At 49.2% G+C, this 15,770-nt stretch overlaps 1 protein-coding gene and 1 pseudogene across 1 annotated transcript; both read right to left on the minus strand.

The window, feature by feature from the left end:
* Nucleotides 1-9,942: 9,942 nt before the first annotated feature.
* On the minus strand, nucleotides 9,943-12,315 carry LOC136547490 (transcription factor WRKY45-2-like; annotated as a pseudogene).
* A 1,280-nt stretch (nucleotides 12,316-13,595) lies between these two features.
* Nucleotides 13,596-14,132, minus strand: LOC136544687 (proline-rich receptor-like protein kinase PERK9). The gene has a single exon (XM_066536759.1). It carries the CDS (start codon nucleotides 14,130-14,132, stop codon nucleotides 13,596-13,598), a length of 537 nt encoding a protein of 178 aa, XP_066392856.1.
* Between the last annotated feature and the right edge of the window lie 1,638 nt (nucleotides 14,133-15,770).

A 15,770-nucleotide genomic window follows, 5' to 3' on the forward strand; every position in this document is an offset into this window, starting at 1 on the left:
TTCGGCTACGCTTCGACTGCACACCAAACGCCTAGGTCTGCGACCCCAAACTCACCCCATCCGGCTACGCTTCGACTGCACACCAAATGCCTAGGTCTGTGACCCTGAACTCACCCCATCCACTCGGCTACGCTTCGACTGCACACCAAAAAATGCCTAGGTCTGCGACCCCGAACTTGCCCCGTCAGGATCCACGAGCTCCAGCTCGTCCGATTCCTAAAACTAACTAACTAACTACCACAGCTGCGCGGGTGGCACCAAGGCCAAGATCCACGACTCCGACTCACCCGATCCCACGACGTGCACCGACGCTAGGACCCATGAGCTCTGCCTTGTCCGATCTCTAAAAACTAACTATCTCACCCGATCCCACGGCGCGCACCGACGCCAGGATCCACGAGCTCTACCTCACCCAATCCCAAAACTAACCGCCTCGGCTGCGCAATGACACCATGGTTGACGACTCTGTCTCAACTAAAAACGCACACAAGCGCCCGCTGAAAACATCCCCCAGACGATTATGCCCGAATCACCCAGGGGCTCGGGGGCTACACCCGCGGGTGCGCTCATGCACACTCGCTGACAAAACAAAAACCTCTCCCACTAGCAACATGAAAAACCACCTAGATGGTTCTACCCGAACTGTCCGGGGGCTACACCCACGAGTGCGCTCGCGTGCACCCGCCGTCAAGGCAAAAATCCCCCAGACGATTCTAACCGATTTGCCTAGGGGCTCGGGGGCTCCTATCGGGTTCATAAACCCAAGGTCCCTCGGGGATCGGCTTCCCCACAAAGGCCAGGGCCAAGTACCTAAATGACAGACCAAAGGGGCGATCAAATCTCCAACCGGGAGGTCTGGCCGAGGAGGAACAGCACCCACTTTCCGATTCTGGCCCACCTCTCCGACTGGAGCACTCGCTTTGATCTCCAGCCTGCCTCTGGATGACCTCTCCTACCAGAAGGCCTAGCCAAAAGCACTACTTCCGACTCCAACCCGCGTCTCCGACCGAGGATGCACCAAAACCCTGCTCACAGCTCGTCTTTGACTGGCGCAATCAGAACCGACTGGGACCAACCGACTAGGGACGCCCACTCGGAAAGGACCAGGGAACAAATGGAGAAAGCAAGGCAGGGCGCACAAGTCAAACCACGATACCAGGGACCATACCTTTTACACCTGCAGAAATAGTACTCTGCAACTTTCCTGGCACAACAAAGCCCGAACAGTGTTGTAGGCGCTGACATTTTCCCCTACAGTATTATGGGTGCTATTAACTCCCCTACGGTGAGGCCCCCCATATGCCTCTGGGCATCGACAGTGTTATGGGCTTCGGCTTTTACCGTATTGGACGAATATGGTAAAAACCCCTTGCATGCCTCCAGGTATCAACAGTGTGGCAGGCGCCGACGTCTGCCATATCCAAAGAAGACAACACCACCTCCCACATGCATCTAACATTCAATAGTATTGTGGGTGCCTACCATCATCCTGTACCCACCGGCGTGGGCAACAAGGCTCAGTAGCATACGTACTCTCTCCCTCTCACTTGTAAGGCCATCACCTTCATCTATAAAAGGGGATGCGCTCTCTCCCAAAAGACTCAGTTGATCCAGGTCGATTCAAGTGATTCTAGATTCATTAGATCGATCAAGTTCACTAGTACACAACCATAGAACCGCTAGGTTTGAACCTCAAGCACACGCTTGAACACTTATCTCAAAGCGGAGCTCCTGTCACTCTCGGTCATTCCGACTGGAGTTCGACCAGACCTCTTGTACCTCCCATCTTTCTCCTTTTTGTTTGTAACCCCACTGCAAACTTCGAGCACCTGTGCTCAGGAATAAAGTCATCGACCGACTCAAACTAGACATAGAGCACGTTGCCTGAATCAGTATAAACCCTGTGTCATTGAGTGCTAGGCCACCTCCGATCACAACGTACGACAAAACTATAAATATTTATTTGTTGATCACTTTCTGCACCGACACTTTATATTGACCATGAATATATTTGCTGCATAGACTGTTGCTAAGCAAACATGAAGCTCATTGGCATTTTTTGTACTTGTTTTCCCCCTAAACAAACATGAAGCAGACACTCACATACTTACACGGACGCACAATCACCTCTACAAATGCATACCTAAGAATGACATAATTACCATGGACCCTTTTATCTCCAACAATCACGTCGCATGCAACATCATTTATTCCCTGAATAAATTCAAGAAAATGAATGTATCCTTGCCATTGCCATGCCTTTGTGAACCCAAGTGGATAGATTCCACCATAAAGAAACCTAACTACTTCACCCTAGCTAATTCTTTGGATTGATGTTTGCACTCTGAAAAACATGAATGATAAAACATGCATGAAGCTAGAAAAAATGCATGTACCCATGTCAAGTTGAGGATTTAGAATCTGGATAGATAAAAAGTTCCACCACAAATGAACTTAAAGATCAATTGAGCTCAATTCTCTTCTATACTTTCTACGAGACAATATATTAGAATTTCTACAATGGGGGATAGCTGCCGCATAGAGGGTTACGGCTACCCACACCTTGGATGATTGACACATGGCGCCGTGGATGGTTGGATTACACTGACATTATTCGGTAAACAAAGCACACTCCAAACCCGTGCCTGCTTTGATTCAATGGGGATGGTCCACCAGCTGGCTGTTGGCATTCGTAACCACGTTGCCGATCTGCTTGGTGGCCGTCTATAGGGGTGCCAAGGCTCAGCTCCCATGGGTCCCACCATGTTTGGTTCCTAGAATCCTGGTAGCCTGTTCGCTTGGTCGTAAACGATCGTAAATTTTCAGCCAGAATAATATTTTTCTCTCACACCAAACCAGCCAGCAATAATAATCCACGATCGTATCAGCACCAGCCAAACAGGCTGCCAGAAAGCACGAGAGGCTCCAAAGCAGGCGCTACCGCTGCTGTACGATGGTACTCGAGTGTGCTAGCATGGAGATTTGTGCACGAGAGCCTGTTCGGTAGGTCGTAATCGATCGTATACGATCGTGGATTATAAGCTAGAACAATATTTTTCTCTCACATCAAACCAGCTAAACCAGCCAGCAGTAAATAATCTACTATCCAGCCGAATATGGTGGGGATTAGGGAGGCATTGATGATTGATTAAAAAGGAGAGGACAAGCATATGCATCTATACACGTATTATTAGCTCTGTCAACTTTGCGACTTTGGCATTTCACCCATCATGAGAAACGGGTTTCACAGTTTTACCATCCCTCAAAGTGGTTTCGCTATTTTGCCATTATGAAACGGATGCAACCCGCTAAAATACATTTGTGGTAGTTTTAGTTCGTGGAAAAAAAAGAAGATGACTCCTTCTATTCCTACCCCTGGCCGCTGTAACTTTCATCAGAATGGATCGAACACAAAATGGATCGGCCCTCTTCTCCATCCCTAGGGCTGGCCTTCCCCATGCCGCTCCCTCCCCGTGCCAGTGCCAGCGCTGGCCTTCCCCACGCCACCCCCTCCCCTGCTGGCACCGCCCTACCACCATGTCGCTCCCCTCCCCTGCCGGCACTGCCCTGCCACCACGTCGCTCCAGGTGCCTCGTCCCGCCTCTACCCAGCCATCCAGGTGCCGCCTCCCGTCTCCTCCCAGCCATCCAAGCGTTGTCGCCTCCCCAGGCTATCCAAGCGCCGCCTCCTCCCTTGCCGGCATAGGCCTGCCCCCACGCCTTCTCCTCCCCTACTGGTGCAGGCTCGCCACCGTGCCTCCCCCTCCACTACAGTCATCAGCCAGCACCGCTCCACTTTGGAGCCACCCAAATGGATGGGAGCAGCAGTTCGACGGGGTCCATCCAGAGGGCTGGGAGTAGAGTCATTCTCCCTCTTGTCCACTGCGACAAATGCAAATGCTGCATTGTCAAGGCATTGATGGCAAAGACAGAGAAGAACTATGGGAGCATGTTCTACATCTGTTCAACTCGAACGGTTCTATGATTTGTTTCATTTTGTTTATAATTCATGTGTTGTATTGTTCAAACAATTGAAATTTCTTTGCATTGGTGACAGATGGATGGTGGTGGATGTGACTTTTGGAAGTGGCAGGAGGACTATGAGCAATGGCTGGTTGATAACAAGCATGTGCCACCCTCTTATCAGCCTGTTTTTCAGAGCACTAAGATGCCACAACTAGAAGAACAGACCAAGGGAGATGGTGGACAACTAGAGCAGTTGAAGGACCTGACAGGAATAGCTAGAGAGATTGTGTTCTTGCTGAAATGCTTGATATTAGTTTGTGCACTTGTACTAGTGACCAATTTGTATGGAATTGTTAAGAGTGGGTGATGAGTTTGCTTTCTGTACTTGTAGAACTTGTGTGCTGAAATAAATGAATGGAAGTATTAGTGACTTGTATCATATACTGTGTCATGTGCCCAAATTTACTATGATGTGCCCAAATTTACCAAGAAACTAAGATGATCAAGAGTTGAGCCCTTTTCTGAGCTGCTTGCTGACCTGCTTTAGTGCCTGGCAGCACCAAGAGGAGAAATCAGCCTAGGCAGTCAGTGGTGCCAATCCTTAATGTCTATCCTGCTAAAGGGTATCAGCTATCTGGTCTCATCTGCTTGATCACATTGATGGCAACATGCTGGGTGTAGCAGCCCATGCTGCAAGAGGGTATCAGCTGTCCAGCACCAATTAATATTAGCCAAACTGAAGCACAAGAGATAGAAAAAACAATATAAATGCTGGTTGAATTTGTAACATACATAATGTTTTGAAAGCAATTTCTATAGCAAAAACACAAAATTGCAGCCACACTTTAGATCTTGCATCTGGAATGCTTTCCATGACTCCAACTCTAGCACAATAGTAATAGAAGAAGTAGTCAACAAGTGAGGTTCCAACAGGAGTACATAGATGTAAATTCTGGATACATTCCCAACACAACAGCAGCCACACTTTTGCATCTTTTGGCAAACAGAAGAAGCAGTCAACTTTATTTTGCATGGTCAAGTACAATACCACATACTTCAGTTCCACAAGAAATATACATTGTCAAGTACAATACCACATACTTCAGTTCCACAAGAAATATACATTGTCAATTACAATACCACATACAACAGACCCTAACAGATTCAGCTCCTGAGGACTTGTTTCTTCCTTGGCATCAGCTTCTTTGCAATTGTCTTCTTCTTTGTTTTTCCTTGGATCTTGCTGGGAGTACTTGTGTCTTCTCCCATCAGACTGTACATTGGCTGAGGACTTGTTTCTTCCTCCATCAGAAGTGAAAGTTGTCTGACATTTGAAAAAAGTTTGTAATTAATGAAACAGAATAATGGACATATGAATGAATAACAAAATATTGGACACTTGTACCTTCGTGTCAACCTATTAGGACTATCATGCAGCAGTGTTTCTCTTGTTCTGGTGGGACTTGTGACTGGTGGGTCCTACAGCAGTGTTTCCCTTGTTCTGGTTGGACTTGTGACTGGTGGGTCCTGCAGCAGTGTTTCCCTTGTTCTGGTGGGACTTGAGACTGGTGGGACTTGGCTACATTCATTGTCAGGCTCCCTAGAAACATGCTTTTTTGCCCTCTTTGTAGGGACCTTAGCATTTTGGCCATACTTAGTTGTATTCGGCCTAGCCTTCCTTTTTGGTGGTTTCTTAGTCCCATTAAGTCTGCACTTGTAACTAGTTTCTCCATGTCCCAATTCTCCACATCTCTTGCATTTCCCTTTCCCTCTAATCAGTTGCTTCTTACCTTTAGCAGCCTCACTAGCCTCCAATTCAGCCCCTTTCTCAGCTTCATTTGCAGCCTCTTTGGCAGCCTTCTTGGTTTTGCCACCACTGCCTCCTTCCAAACAACCTTTAATTCTCACTTTCCTATACCTTCCAACACTTTTTTTATCAAGTGGTGCCTCAACAGGAAAAGGAATATCAACTTTTGGCCACTGTGTCTTATCTAGAAGTGGTTCTATCAGCCTCTTATATGCATTTTTTAACCTCTGCACAGAGTGATAGTCATGAACGAAGTCCTCCAACTTTACATCAGCACTTTGTTGGGCCATTAGCAAGACCAAAGCATGCCGATAAGGCTTTCCAGTGTGCTGCCATTCAAGACAGGTACATTCATGCAAGGATGACTTGACAACATGTCTATTATGTGTGCTAGTAGTGTCATGTACTTCTGCAGCAAAACATCCTACCTTCACAACGATCAGGTTTCCTAATCCCCTAGTCCTTGCACTAGAAGAGCATGTATGCCGAGAAATCAAACATGTGACCTGCAAAATACCAATGAATTAGATATTGACCATCAACAAAAAATGTAGAAAAATGTTAGCCACTAGTTAAACACCTTAATGGTTGTCCCATCAGGTTGCCTCCTTCCAACAATATGCCACGAGCAACCTTCTACATTGCAGTCCCCAATGTACCGTTGTGGCTCATATTTCACTATGTGCAGCTCGAACTCCTCATTTTTTACAAACTGCCTCATAGCCGGTCTGAATTCTTTCATGTTAGGGTACACAGTGCCAATGTCCATACAAGGGTTGTTTGGGTCATAGACTAAGATTCTCTCCCCTGGCACATGATCGTCAACAGGAATGGTAGCCCCAGCTCTGTCAATCTCCTCCTCAACAGTGGCATTCCTATTTTTAGGCTCATTTTCCATCTCTGTAGAAGCCTGCTGCTCTTGAGATCGATGTTCATCATCCTTGGTTCTCAAACCCAACAGACGAAATAATTGATCCTCATCAATTATTTCTTGCCTGCCCTCACCCTCTTCATCATTTGTGTCAGCAATATGCAGGTTGTCCCAATCAACACCTCCATAATATTCTATAGCTAATGCATTGCCACTAACATAACCACATCCATGGTCTACAACCTTTGCATTGTGACCAACATCACAAGTGTCTACTACAGAATCTAATTTAAGCTCAGGCTCCACATCGAGCCTGGATAAAGCGAATGCAAGAAATATAGTTAAATTTCTATTCGAACAACTCTATCAGCGTTTCGAACTATGTTCGTGGACTACAAATACAAGAGAGAGAGAGTGCATACCGAGGAATTAGATCACTCCAACTGCAATCCATGGGGACGCCAGCTTAGGGGACGCGTCGGCTGAGGATGCGCTGGCCTGGCGCGGTAACCTAGGCGCAGGCCTGACCCACGGCCTAGGGCTGAGCTGAGGCTTGCCTGGGGCGAAGGCGGCGCTTGGATGGCCTGGGGAGGCGGCAGCGCTTGGATGGCAGGGAGGAGGCGGCACTTGGATGGCCGGGCGGAGGCGGGACGAGGCACCTGGAGCGGCGTGGTGGCAGGGCGGTGCCGGCAGGGGAGGGGAGCGGCGTGGTGGCAAGGCGGTGCCGGCAGGGGAGGGGCGGCGTGGGGAAGGCCAGCGCCGGCGTCGGCACGGGGAGGGAGCGGCGTGGGGAAGGCCAGCGCTGGGGATGAAGGAGAGGGCCGATCCGTTTTGTGTTCGATCCGTTCCGATGAAAGTTACCGCGGCCAGGGGTAGGAATGGAAGGAGTCTTCTTTTTTTTTCCACGAACTAAAACTACCACAAATGTATTTCAGCGGGTTGCATCCATTTCATAATGGCAAAATAGTGAAACCACTTTGAGAGATGGAAAACTGCGAAACACGTTTCTCGTGATGGCTGAAATGCCGAAGTACCGTCAACTTTTGGCTATGCATCAGTTTGACTATGACCAATATTTGACTTGGCGAACACAAGTTAAAAACCAATATTGCCAGCTCATATTGTTTCTCAAAAAATTAAAAAAAAACAATATTTAATTAGTAGTAGTGTCACACATGAAAATACGTGAGAGAAATTCACTCTGAAACAATAGTACATCACTGACTAAAGCCCTGCATGGTGACTAGTGCTCACCTCTCTCTCGCCTCGCGTCACTTGAGTGTGGAATTTCTTATACTTTAAAATGCAATATCTCACAAACGGCAAGTTCATTTGACTAACCGTTTGAAGATTATTGTTGGAAATAATATGTCAAACAAAATGGGATCCATCGAGACTACGTTTTGACAAAATTTTCAAATGTGGGGCCCACATGCCACTTATCTTTTTAGTATAAAAATATAGTCCATATGTCTTATTTTGTAGATAAAATCAATACAAATAATATGATGCAAACAAATGAAAATGAGTTTTGTGGTTTAGGAAATAATATGGCCTAAAGCTTTTGCATACATGGGTTGAGCGCGTGTTTAGATGGCACCCTAAAATTCAAAAAAGTGCTACAGTACCCATCACATCGAATCTTGCGATACGTGCATGGAGCATTAAATGTAGACGAAAAAAACTAATTGCACAGTTTGATTGGAAATTACGAGACGAACGTTTTGAGCCTAATTAGTCCATGATTGAATACTATTTACCAAATAAAAACGAAAGTGCTACAGTAACCCAGATTCCAACTTTCACCCGACTAAACACACTCTGATTTGATGAATGCTAAAAGTGACGTGAGAGGAGCGAGGAGGTGAGAGAAATATGAGAGGGGAGGTGATGCTTTTAGTCGGTAGTGGTCCAATTGCATGTGGGCGAATTGGAGCGTCTCCTTTTTATTTGGACAGAAGCAAACGCTAGTGGTACACAAGCCCAAACCCGGCCGGAGAGGAACATGTGGGGCCCATGTGCCACTTATTTTTTAGTATAAAAATATAGTTATTGGCCCGTTCGTTTCGCTGAAAAAACAAGCCGAAACACTGTTTCGGTTGATTTGTTGTGAGAGGGAAAACACTATTCTGACTCAAAAAACAAGCTGAAAAGTGCGGATCATAAGACAAGCGAACATGGCCGATATATGTCTTATTTTGTAGATAAAATCAAAACAAATAATATGATACAAACAAAATGCAAATTAGTTTTGTGGTCTAGGGAATAATATTGTTTAAAGTTTGTCAATCAAACATCTCGTCCTTACCCATGCATTTGGAGGGATCCAATTGAAAGTGGTCCTAGACGTGTTTGGAGGATGTGTTTCAACTTTCAACTCATACTTTTGGTTGGTGCATGGGCATGCAGTCCTGTAGTACGTTTGGTTTTTGTCGTTTCTTTATTTTTTTTTCTTTACTGCACTATTGCCCGTGAGACCAGGACAACTTTAGCAGAAGCCAAGCCGCGGACTCTTTTTTTCGAACACGATTCTTGGAGATGCACACAGGTTTGTAGTCTTTTGTTTTTCTCATGAACCCTGATAGTTTGAAAGACCCAGCAAATGCAAATATTAGAAAAAATGCAAATATTTAGAAAAAAAATGTAACACAAAATTTCAAGGAAATATGGTCAAGTGGGATCTTGTTTTGTAGATAAAATTATAAGAAACATTATGGTGAAAACAAATTATAAATCGGATCTATAGTTTTTAGTTAATTAGATATTAATATTTGGAGCTTGATTACCAACAAATTTGGGACTCCGTGCATGTAAGCAGATGCCCATGTTTGCAGGCAGGACCGGTGTTCAGCGTGTTCGGATGGCTGGCTGGTTGGTTCGCGGTTGGATGGTGGATTATTACCGATGGTGTTAAAAAATACTGTTTCGTTTACGAGATCCACCAACCAAGAACAGGCTGTTTGTTTCTCCTGCCACCGTGAAGGATGAAAGACATCATGACTTTCCTGCCTATGCGCCCAGCTCCCGCTCCCCCACCATTTTCGCTTTGATTCAATGACAGGCGGGCCCGACTGCCCACGTGGAGAGTCACGAGTGGCTTTTAGCCCCATCCATGACTGACAGCGGGAGACGTAGCAGCAGGCAGGAATAGATGGAGTAAACTCTGCATCGTCCTGTTGGCTGTTCACACCATGCCTGGTCTATTTTGGGGTGGGGGCGGCTGCCACCCGTGGCTGGTAGAATACACCGTGCGTAGCACAATATTATATATATATATATGCACAAAATAAGGTCTTACAATACAATTCATATCCTTGGCGTATATACGTGGGCAGCAAATATACATATGCAAAACCCTGTTCAGGATGAACTAGAGATCTTTCCTTATTGTATTAACCATTATACATCATCCATGTGGATACCTATCATCAAACTATAGTCATGCATGCATGGCTACTACTAGTACTACTTGTGCAAGTAGCAGTGCATGCATGCATGCAAACTGCAGACGTGGCATTGGCTGGATATGCATGTATGCATGCATGCATCAGCCTTTGTCAGGGATCGAAGCCAAACAGGTCGTCATCCCCGGCGTTCCCAAAGGAACCAAACGGCGAGCCGGTCATGAATCCGAGGCTGCTAGGAGACGACGGGAAGCTGCCAGGGCCACACGCCATGTCGCTGGTCCCTCCCGGACAGTACTCCGCCGGTGCGGACCCCACGGTGGCCGACGAGGTCATGGTCCCCGCTGATCCCACCACCACGGCGGCGAGCTGCGTGGCCGGCGAGCTGCTGCTGAGCGCCTCCTCGCTGCCGCAGCGGTAGTCCTGCGCGCCTGCGTCGGCAGAGAGGAGCTGTAGCCGAAGCGAGATAACAACATCGTGGATGCGCCGCCGACGGTGGATCCTCCGAAGCTGATGAGGTTCGCGCAGTCCGGCGGCTGAGCCGTGTCTGGGATGACGAGCGGGATGGTGGAGGGGTCCCGGCAGGTGTGGTGGCCGAAGTAACTGATGATGAACTCCGACGGGTTGGCATCGGAGGCCTGGACCTGCCTTGTCGCCCTGCACCCTTGGTCTGGCCTGTGCGTGCACCTGTAGTAGCTCCTGTGCACAATATGTACATGCATGCAGTCATCAGTCATGCAGACGCAGAGAGAACTCTGGTCTAAGGCTCTTCATTCATTCTATATGGTAGAGTGGTTCTTTAGTTTTTTATTTTCTTTTAAAAAAGGGTGATGCGATCAACTAGTGCCACTGCTACATATAGAAACACCATATGCATGTAATACCATATTATACTTATCGATGAATAATGTACATGAGGCTATGGTCCAAATAAAGCAACATATATAATGCTTTATGATTAACTGGATATATAACCATCCAGTTGCGAGTGCTTGGTATGCATGGCTTTAGTTTCTCTTCATTAAGGTATAGGGGGAAAAAGATTCAATGATTCAGTCATCACTATGACACTATATCTATACGACATGTATACGTATGCATGATACATGGTGCCAGCGTTCAGTAAGTTTATTAGAGGCCAACACATACCTCGGATTAGGGGACACTTGGATACGTTTTTGCCCGTATTTTCGCCATGAGTTGCCATCGTCGAGCGTACTGGCAGTGACCGTGTTGACGAAGGGGCTGTGCGATCTGCCATATACATCCCGATATATGATTAGTACACACATACAAAAAGAAAGATCGACAACCATCATACACCAAGTTTTAATTGGAACACTAATTCATGTGAACTATAGATATGCATGCATAACATGCATTCAAGAGTGTCATGACTCGCACAGTCGCACTACATGAAAAACATACAGCAGTGTCAGGAAAAAAAATCCTTAAGTCGGGCCGGACTTCGATCGTAAGCTAGAAGCACTGAACCTAGATTAACCTTTTGACCTTTCAAATTTATTTCACAAGTGAAATCACAGTCTTGTTGGAAAGAAAGCAAGTTTTATTAAGTTTCTCCCTATCATTGGCACATAAAGTTAAACCCCACTACTAGAATTATACAACTAGCTAGGGTATCCTTCAAATTACAACTAGCTAGAATTATACAACAGCATAAGGAAATAGCAACAGCGACCAAGCTAGTTGCACAGTTAAAAATAAAGGGTTTTGATTAGCCTTTATTTTCACCTTCTCCTGGTGCTGCTCCGACGCTGCGGCCCGGACACGGCCGCCGCGCCGCCTCTCCTCCTCCTCCGGCCCTGTTCCTGTTGGCTGCCGCCGGCGCCGGCTCCGGTGGTATCCAGAGCCGACATGGCGCTCGACAGGCTGCTCATCATCCCGTCAAGCGTCAGTCTGACCTCACTGGTGGTCCCCGCCGCGGCCGCGATCGAAGGCGTGGGTGACTCCTCCAGCATGGTCTGGAGCTTCGTCGCGCCCTCGTGCACCTCGATCATGCTGTCCATCACCACCCGTGGCGCCGCCGTAGCAGGCGGTGAACGCCGGCCGCTGCCGCCGCCGCCAGCGGAAGACGCCATGCTCGCTTGCTAGCTAGCTACCAAACCAGCGGTGCAAGTGCATGCATGTCCACCTGCCCGGCCGTAGCTGGAGCCATAGGGTCGTCGGAAGCAGCTAGCTGTGCTGCGGCTTGTTTCTATTGGTGGCCGGTGGCAGCGGTGGGAAGTTGGGAGGAAAAGGAGGGGAGGGCGCGGGATGGCGAAAGAGGAAGTGGCGTGGAAGAACATGTGGGTCCCCACAGGCCCCGGCCGGATGGATGTGCCCCACTGAGCCGAGCGCAAGGCGACGAGGGAACGACCGAACGAAGCTGGGGGCGGGAGGCGGGAGCTGATCGTCATCGCCGTGACGCGCCACCGTGAGGTCATCCATGGCTCAGACCTCACAGTGAGTCACGGCTCAGTGAATACCTTGACCAGGGAAAAAAATGGCAGAAACTTCTGTTATAGTGGTATAATTAATGTAAAATAACAAAATAGTGGTCAAAGTTATATTCTATAGATAATGAAAATATCATTTATTTGTGACTAGGAGTATATATATAATCGATGCATTTATTCTGTTTAGTGAATCAATGGTGCGTACGGAGTAGTTGTGTGTACTTGACAATGGTACAAGCAGAACTTTTCACTTGTCGATCATCGAAGTGCTATAGCTAGTGATTTGAGGTAAGATTTACTCCCTCCGTCCCAAAACAACTGTCGCTTTTGGTTTTTGTGTCGTAAATTTGACTGAATTTGTAGAAAACGCATGCACCATCTGTATCTCTAAATAAATTTATTATAAAAATAGAAAAAATATATCTAATGATATTAATTTTGTACCATAAATATTAATTTATATATATATTTAGTCAAAGTTGTTTATCGGGAAGTGCAAACGACAGTTATTTAGGGACGGAGGGAGTGGTTATACAATTTAGAGGTTGTAGCCTGCAGTCTCATTTAGCTTCGCTATTACCCGTTGAAGAGCACCTCTGTTGAATGTCACCATAACCGGAGATTTAAAACCCTGCTTGTCATGCTGTGCAAGCCGGAGCAAAATGGCAAATGAAAGCCCAACTGGTGTACAAGTAGAGTACAAATTGGGCGCCATGCAATTAAAGATGTCAACGGGGACCCGATCCCCGATTCCCCACGGGGAATTTCCCTATTAGGGGATGGGGATGGGGCTAAATTCATCCCCATGGGGATTTAAACGGTAGGAAATTGGACCCCGTCGGGTCTGACGGGGACGGGGATGGTTTGGTGTCCCCCGTCCCCGTTCCCCGTATCCCCAGCCCGCTAAGCTGCTACGCAGGCGCGCACGCAAAGCCCACCTAAAGGCCCAACGCAGACGAATATATGTACTACGGCTAACCCTAGATTCTCACTTCTCACCTCCCGCACGGCCGCACCAGACACACACACACTCCGCCGACGCGCCGACACAGCACCACCACCAGCCTCCGTCTCTATCTCGCCCTCTCCCTTTCAGGCGGCCACGGGAAGGAGCAGAGCTGAGGGAGAACGGGGGAGTAGAGCGGTGGGCGGCGGTGAGCGCGGAGTAGAGAGGGAGAAGGGGAAGCAGAGAGAGAGAGGGAGCTCGACGGCGCTCTGTGGAGGTGGAGCAGAGGAGGAGAGGAGAGGGCGGAGCAGAGGGAGAGCACGGGCCATGGCGGCAGCCTCGGCTCCAGGGAGGAGGATGTCGGATCCACCATCGGGGACGAGCAGGGGCCGGATCCACCGCCGGGGACGAGGTGGGGTCTGGATCCGCCGCTGGGGACGAGGTGGGGGCGGATCTACAGCCAGGGACGAGGTGGGGGCCGGATCTACCGTCGGGGACGAGGTGGGGGGCTGGGGGCCGGATTCGCCGCCGGGGACAGGGTCGGGGCCAGATCTGCCGCCGGGGAGGAGGTGGGGGCAGATCTGCTCCCCCACACGCACCGCCGAGCAAGACGGGCCGCGCTCACCACCGTGGTCGAGTCGCGCCGCCGTGGTTGGAGGGAGAGGAAGGAGGGGCGCCACCATGGTGGGAGCGAGGAGTGGGCGGGGATGGCGAATCCCCGCTCGTGAAAGCGAGCGAAGGACACCACGTAGCCTTCGGGCGACGACGACTCGTCCTCATCACTAGGAAGCCGCCACTCCTCGGTGGCGGTCAGTGGGCAAAGGAGGCCATGGCAAACAAGGCCCTCCAGGCGCTGAGGGGTGATGTTGGATCTGCACCATGGCTCCTTGAACGATTGGAAGGGGGTGGATGCGAGCTTGACGGCGGTTGCGGTGCAAATGCGAGCTTGACGATGGCTATGATGCAGGTGCAGGAGGCTGAGGCGATTGGCGTTGAAGGTTGCAGATGCAAAGGCGAGCAGGCAAAGTACGGAACCCTAGGGGTGAACCCCTTGGTTTTATAGGGGCAACGGATGCGAGAAGAGCAACCGCCCACCTAGGTCTCCGAGCCTACCATGATACACCACCACGTCACGTCGCGGGATATACGCCCATGATCCCAATCCTTTACCACTAAAATCGTGCTAGACATTTTGCCTTCTCGAGCAGACCAGGACTCTTTTCCCACAGAAGGGATATGGGTCAAAAAACTTTTCTCCGACCCGCCTGGGCCCAGGAGTTCAAGGGCTAGCCAAACAGTCTCGATGGCCGTCCCAATGAGGATGGGCCCACGAGCGGCCAGAACTCAGGCGCACAAGCCTCAAGGGAGCCTCGATCCGTAATCAAGTCCTAACCGAGCTAACCCTGGACGAATCCCCACAAACGGGATACCACAGTTTCCTTTAAACTGTCTAGTTGACAAAAACCAAATCTCACAGCCATACCCGCGAAGGGTCTGAAATTACCCCCGAGCGATTCTATCTAAATCACCCGGGGGCTCGGGGGCTACACCCGACAGGCGTGCTCGCGCGCACCCTCTGGCGAATCGAAATACCCCCCGGGCGATTTTGCCCGAATCACCCAGGGGCTCGGGGGCTACACCCATCGGGTGCGCTCGCGCGCACCCTCTGGCAAGTCAAATCACCCCTGAGTGATTCTATCTGAATCACCCGGGGGCTCGGGAGCTACTGTCGGGGACCTAATACCGGGGTATCCAATGAGATGGAACTAATAACCATCGAACATTGACGCTTCCAGTTAGACAAGAATGCTACTACACTTCTTGCTCGAACGATGAAAGATTGGTTCCACCTCGCCCGACCCCCAAGGGCTAGACTCCACCTCGCCCGACGGCTGAGGGCTGGCTCTGCCTCACTCGATGGCTGAGGGCTAGCTCTGCCTCGCCCGACATCTGAGGGCTAGCTTTGCCCCACCCGACATCCAAGGGCAGGCTTCGCCTTGCCCAACGGCTGAGGACAGGCTCTGCCTCGTCCGACGTCTGAGGGCTGGCTCCGCCTCGTCTGACACCTGAGGGCAGGCTTCGCCTTGCTCGATGGCTGAGGGCTGGCTCCACCTCGCCTTGCCTGATGGCTGAGGGCAGGCTCCGTGTCGCCCGATGACTGCACCTTGCTCCTTCATGATGATGAGCAGAAGGTAAGACAGGACACTAAGGTCAACCGCAGTACAGAGGACCATGCCCTATGCACCTACGAGAAGGTACCATTAGGATACGATGGGATGGGCACTTTAAGCCCTCCCAGGCATGGCAGAGCCCAAATAGTG

This window comes from Miscanthus floridulus, chromosome 3, assembly GCF_019320115.1.
Source record: "Miscanthus floridulus cultivar M001 chromosome 3, ASM1932011v1, whole genome shotgun sequence".
NCBI classification, from domain to species: domain Eukaryota; kingdom Viridiplantae; phylum Streptophyta; class Magnoliopsida; order Poales; family Poaceae; genus Miscanthus; species Miscanthus floridulus.

What these genes read in the sequence shown, in the direction of transcription:
- LOC136544687 (XM_066536759.1), bottom strand. Translation starts at nt 14,132, where the DNA reads ATGGTGGCGCCCCTCCTTCCTCTCCCTCCAACCACGGCGGCGCGACTC.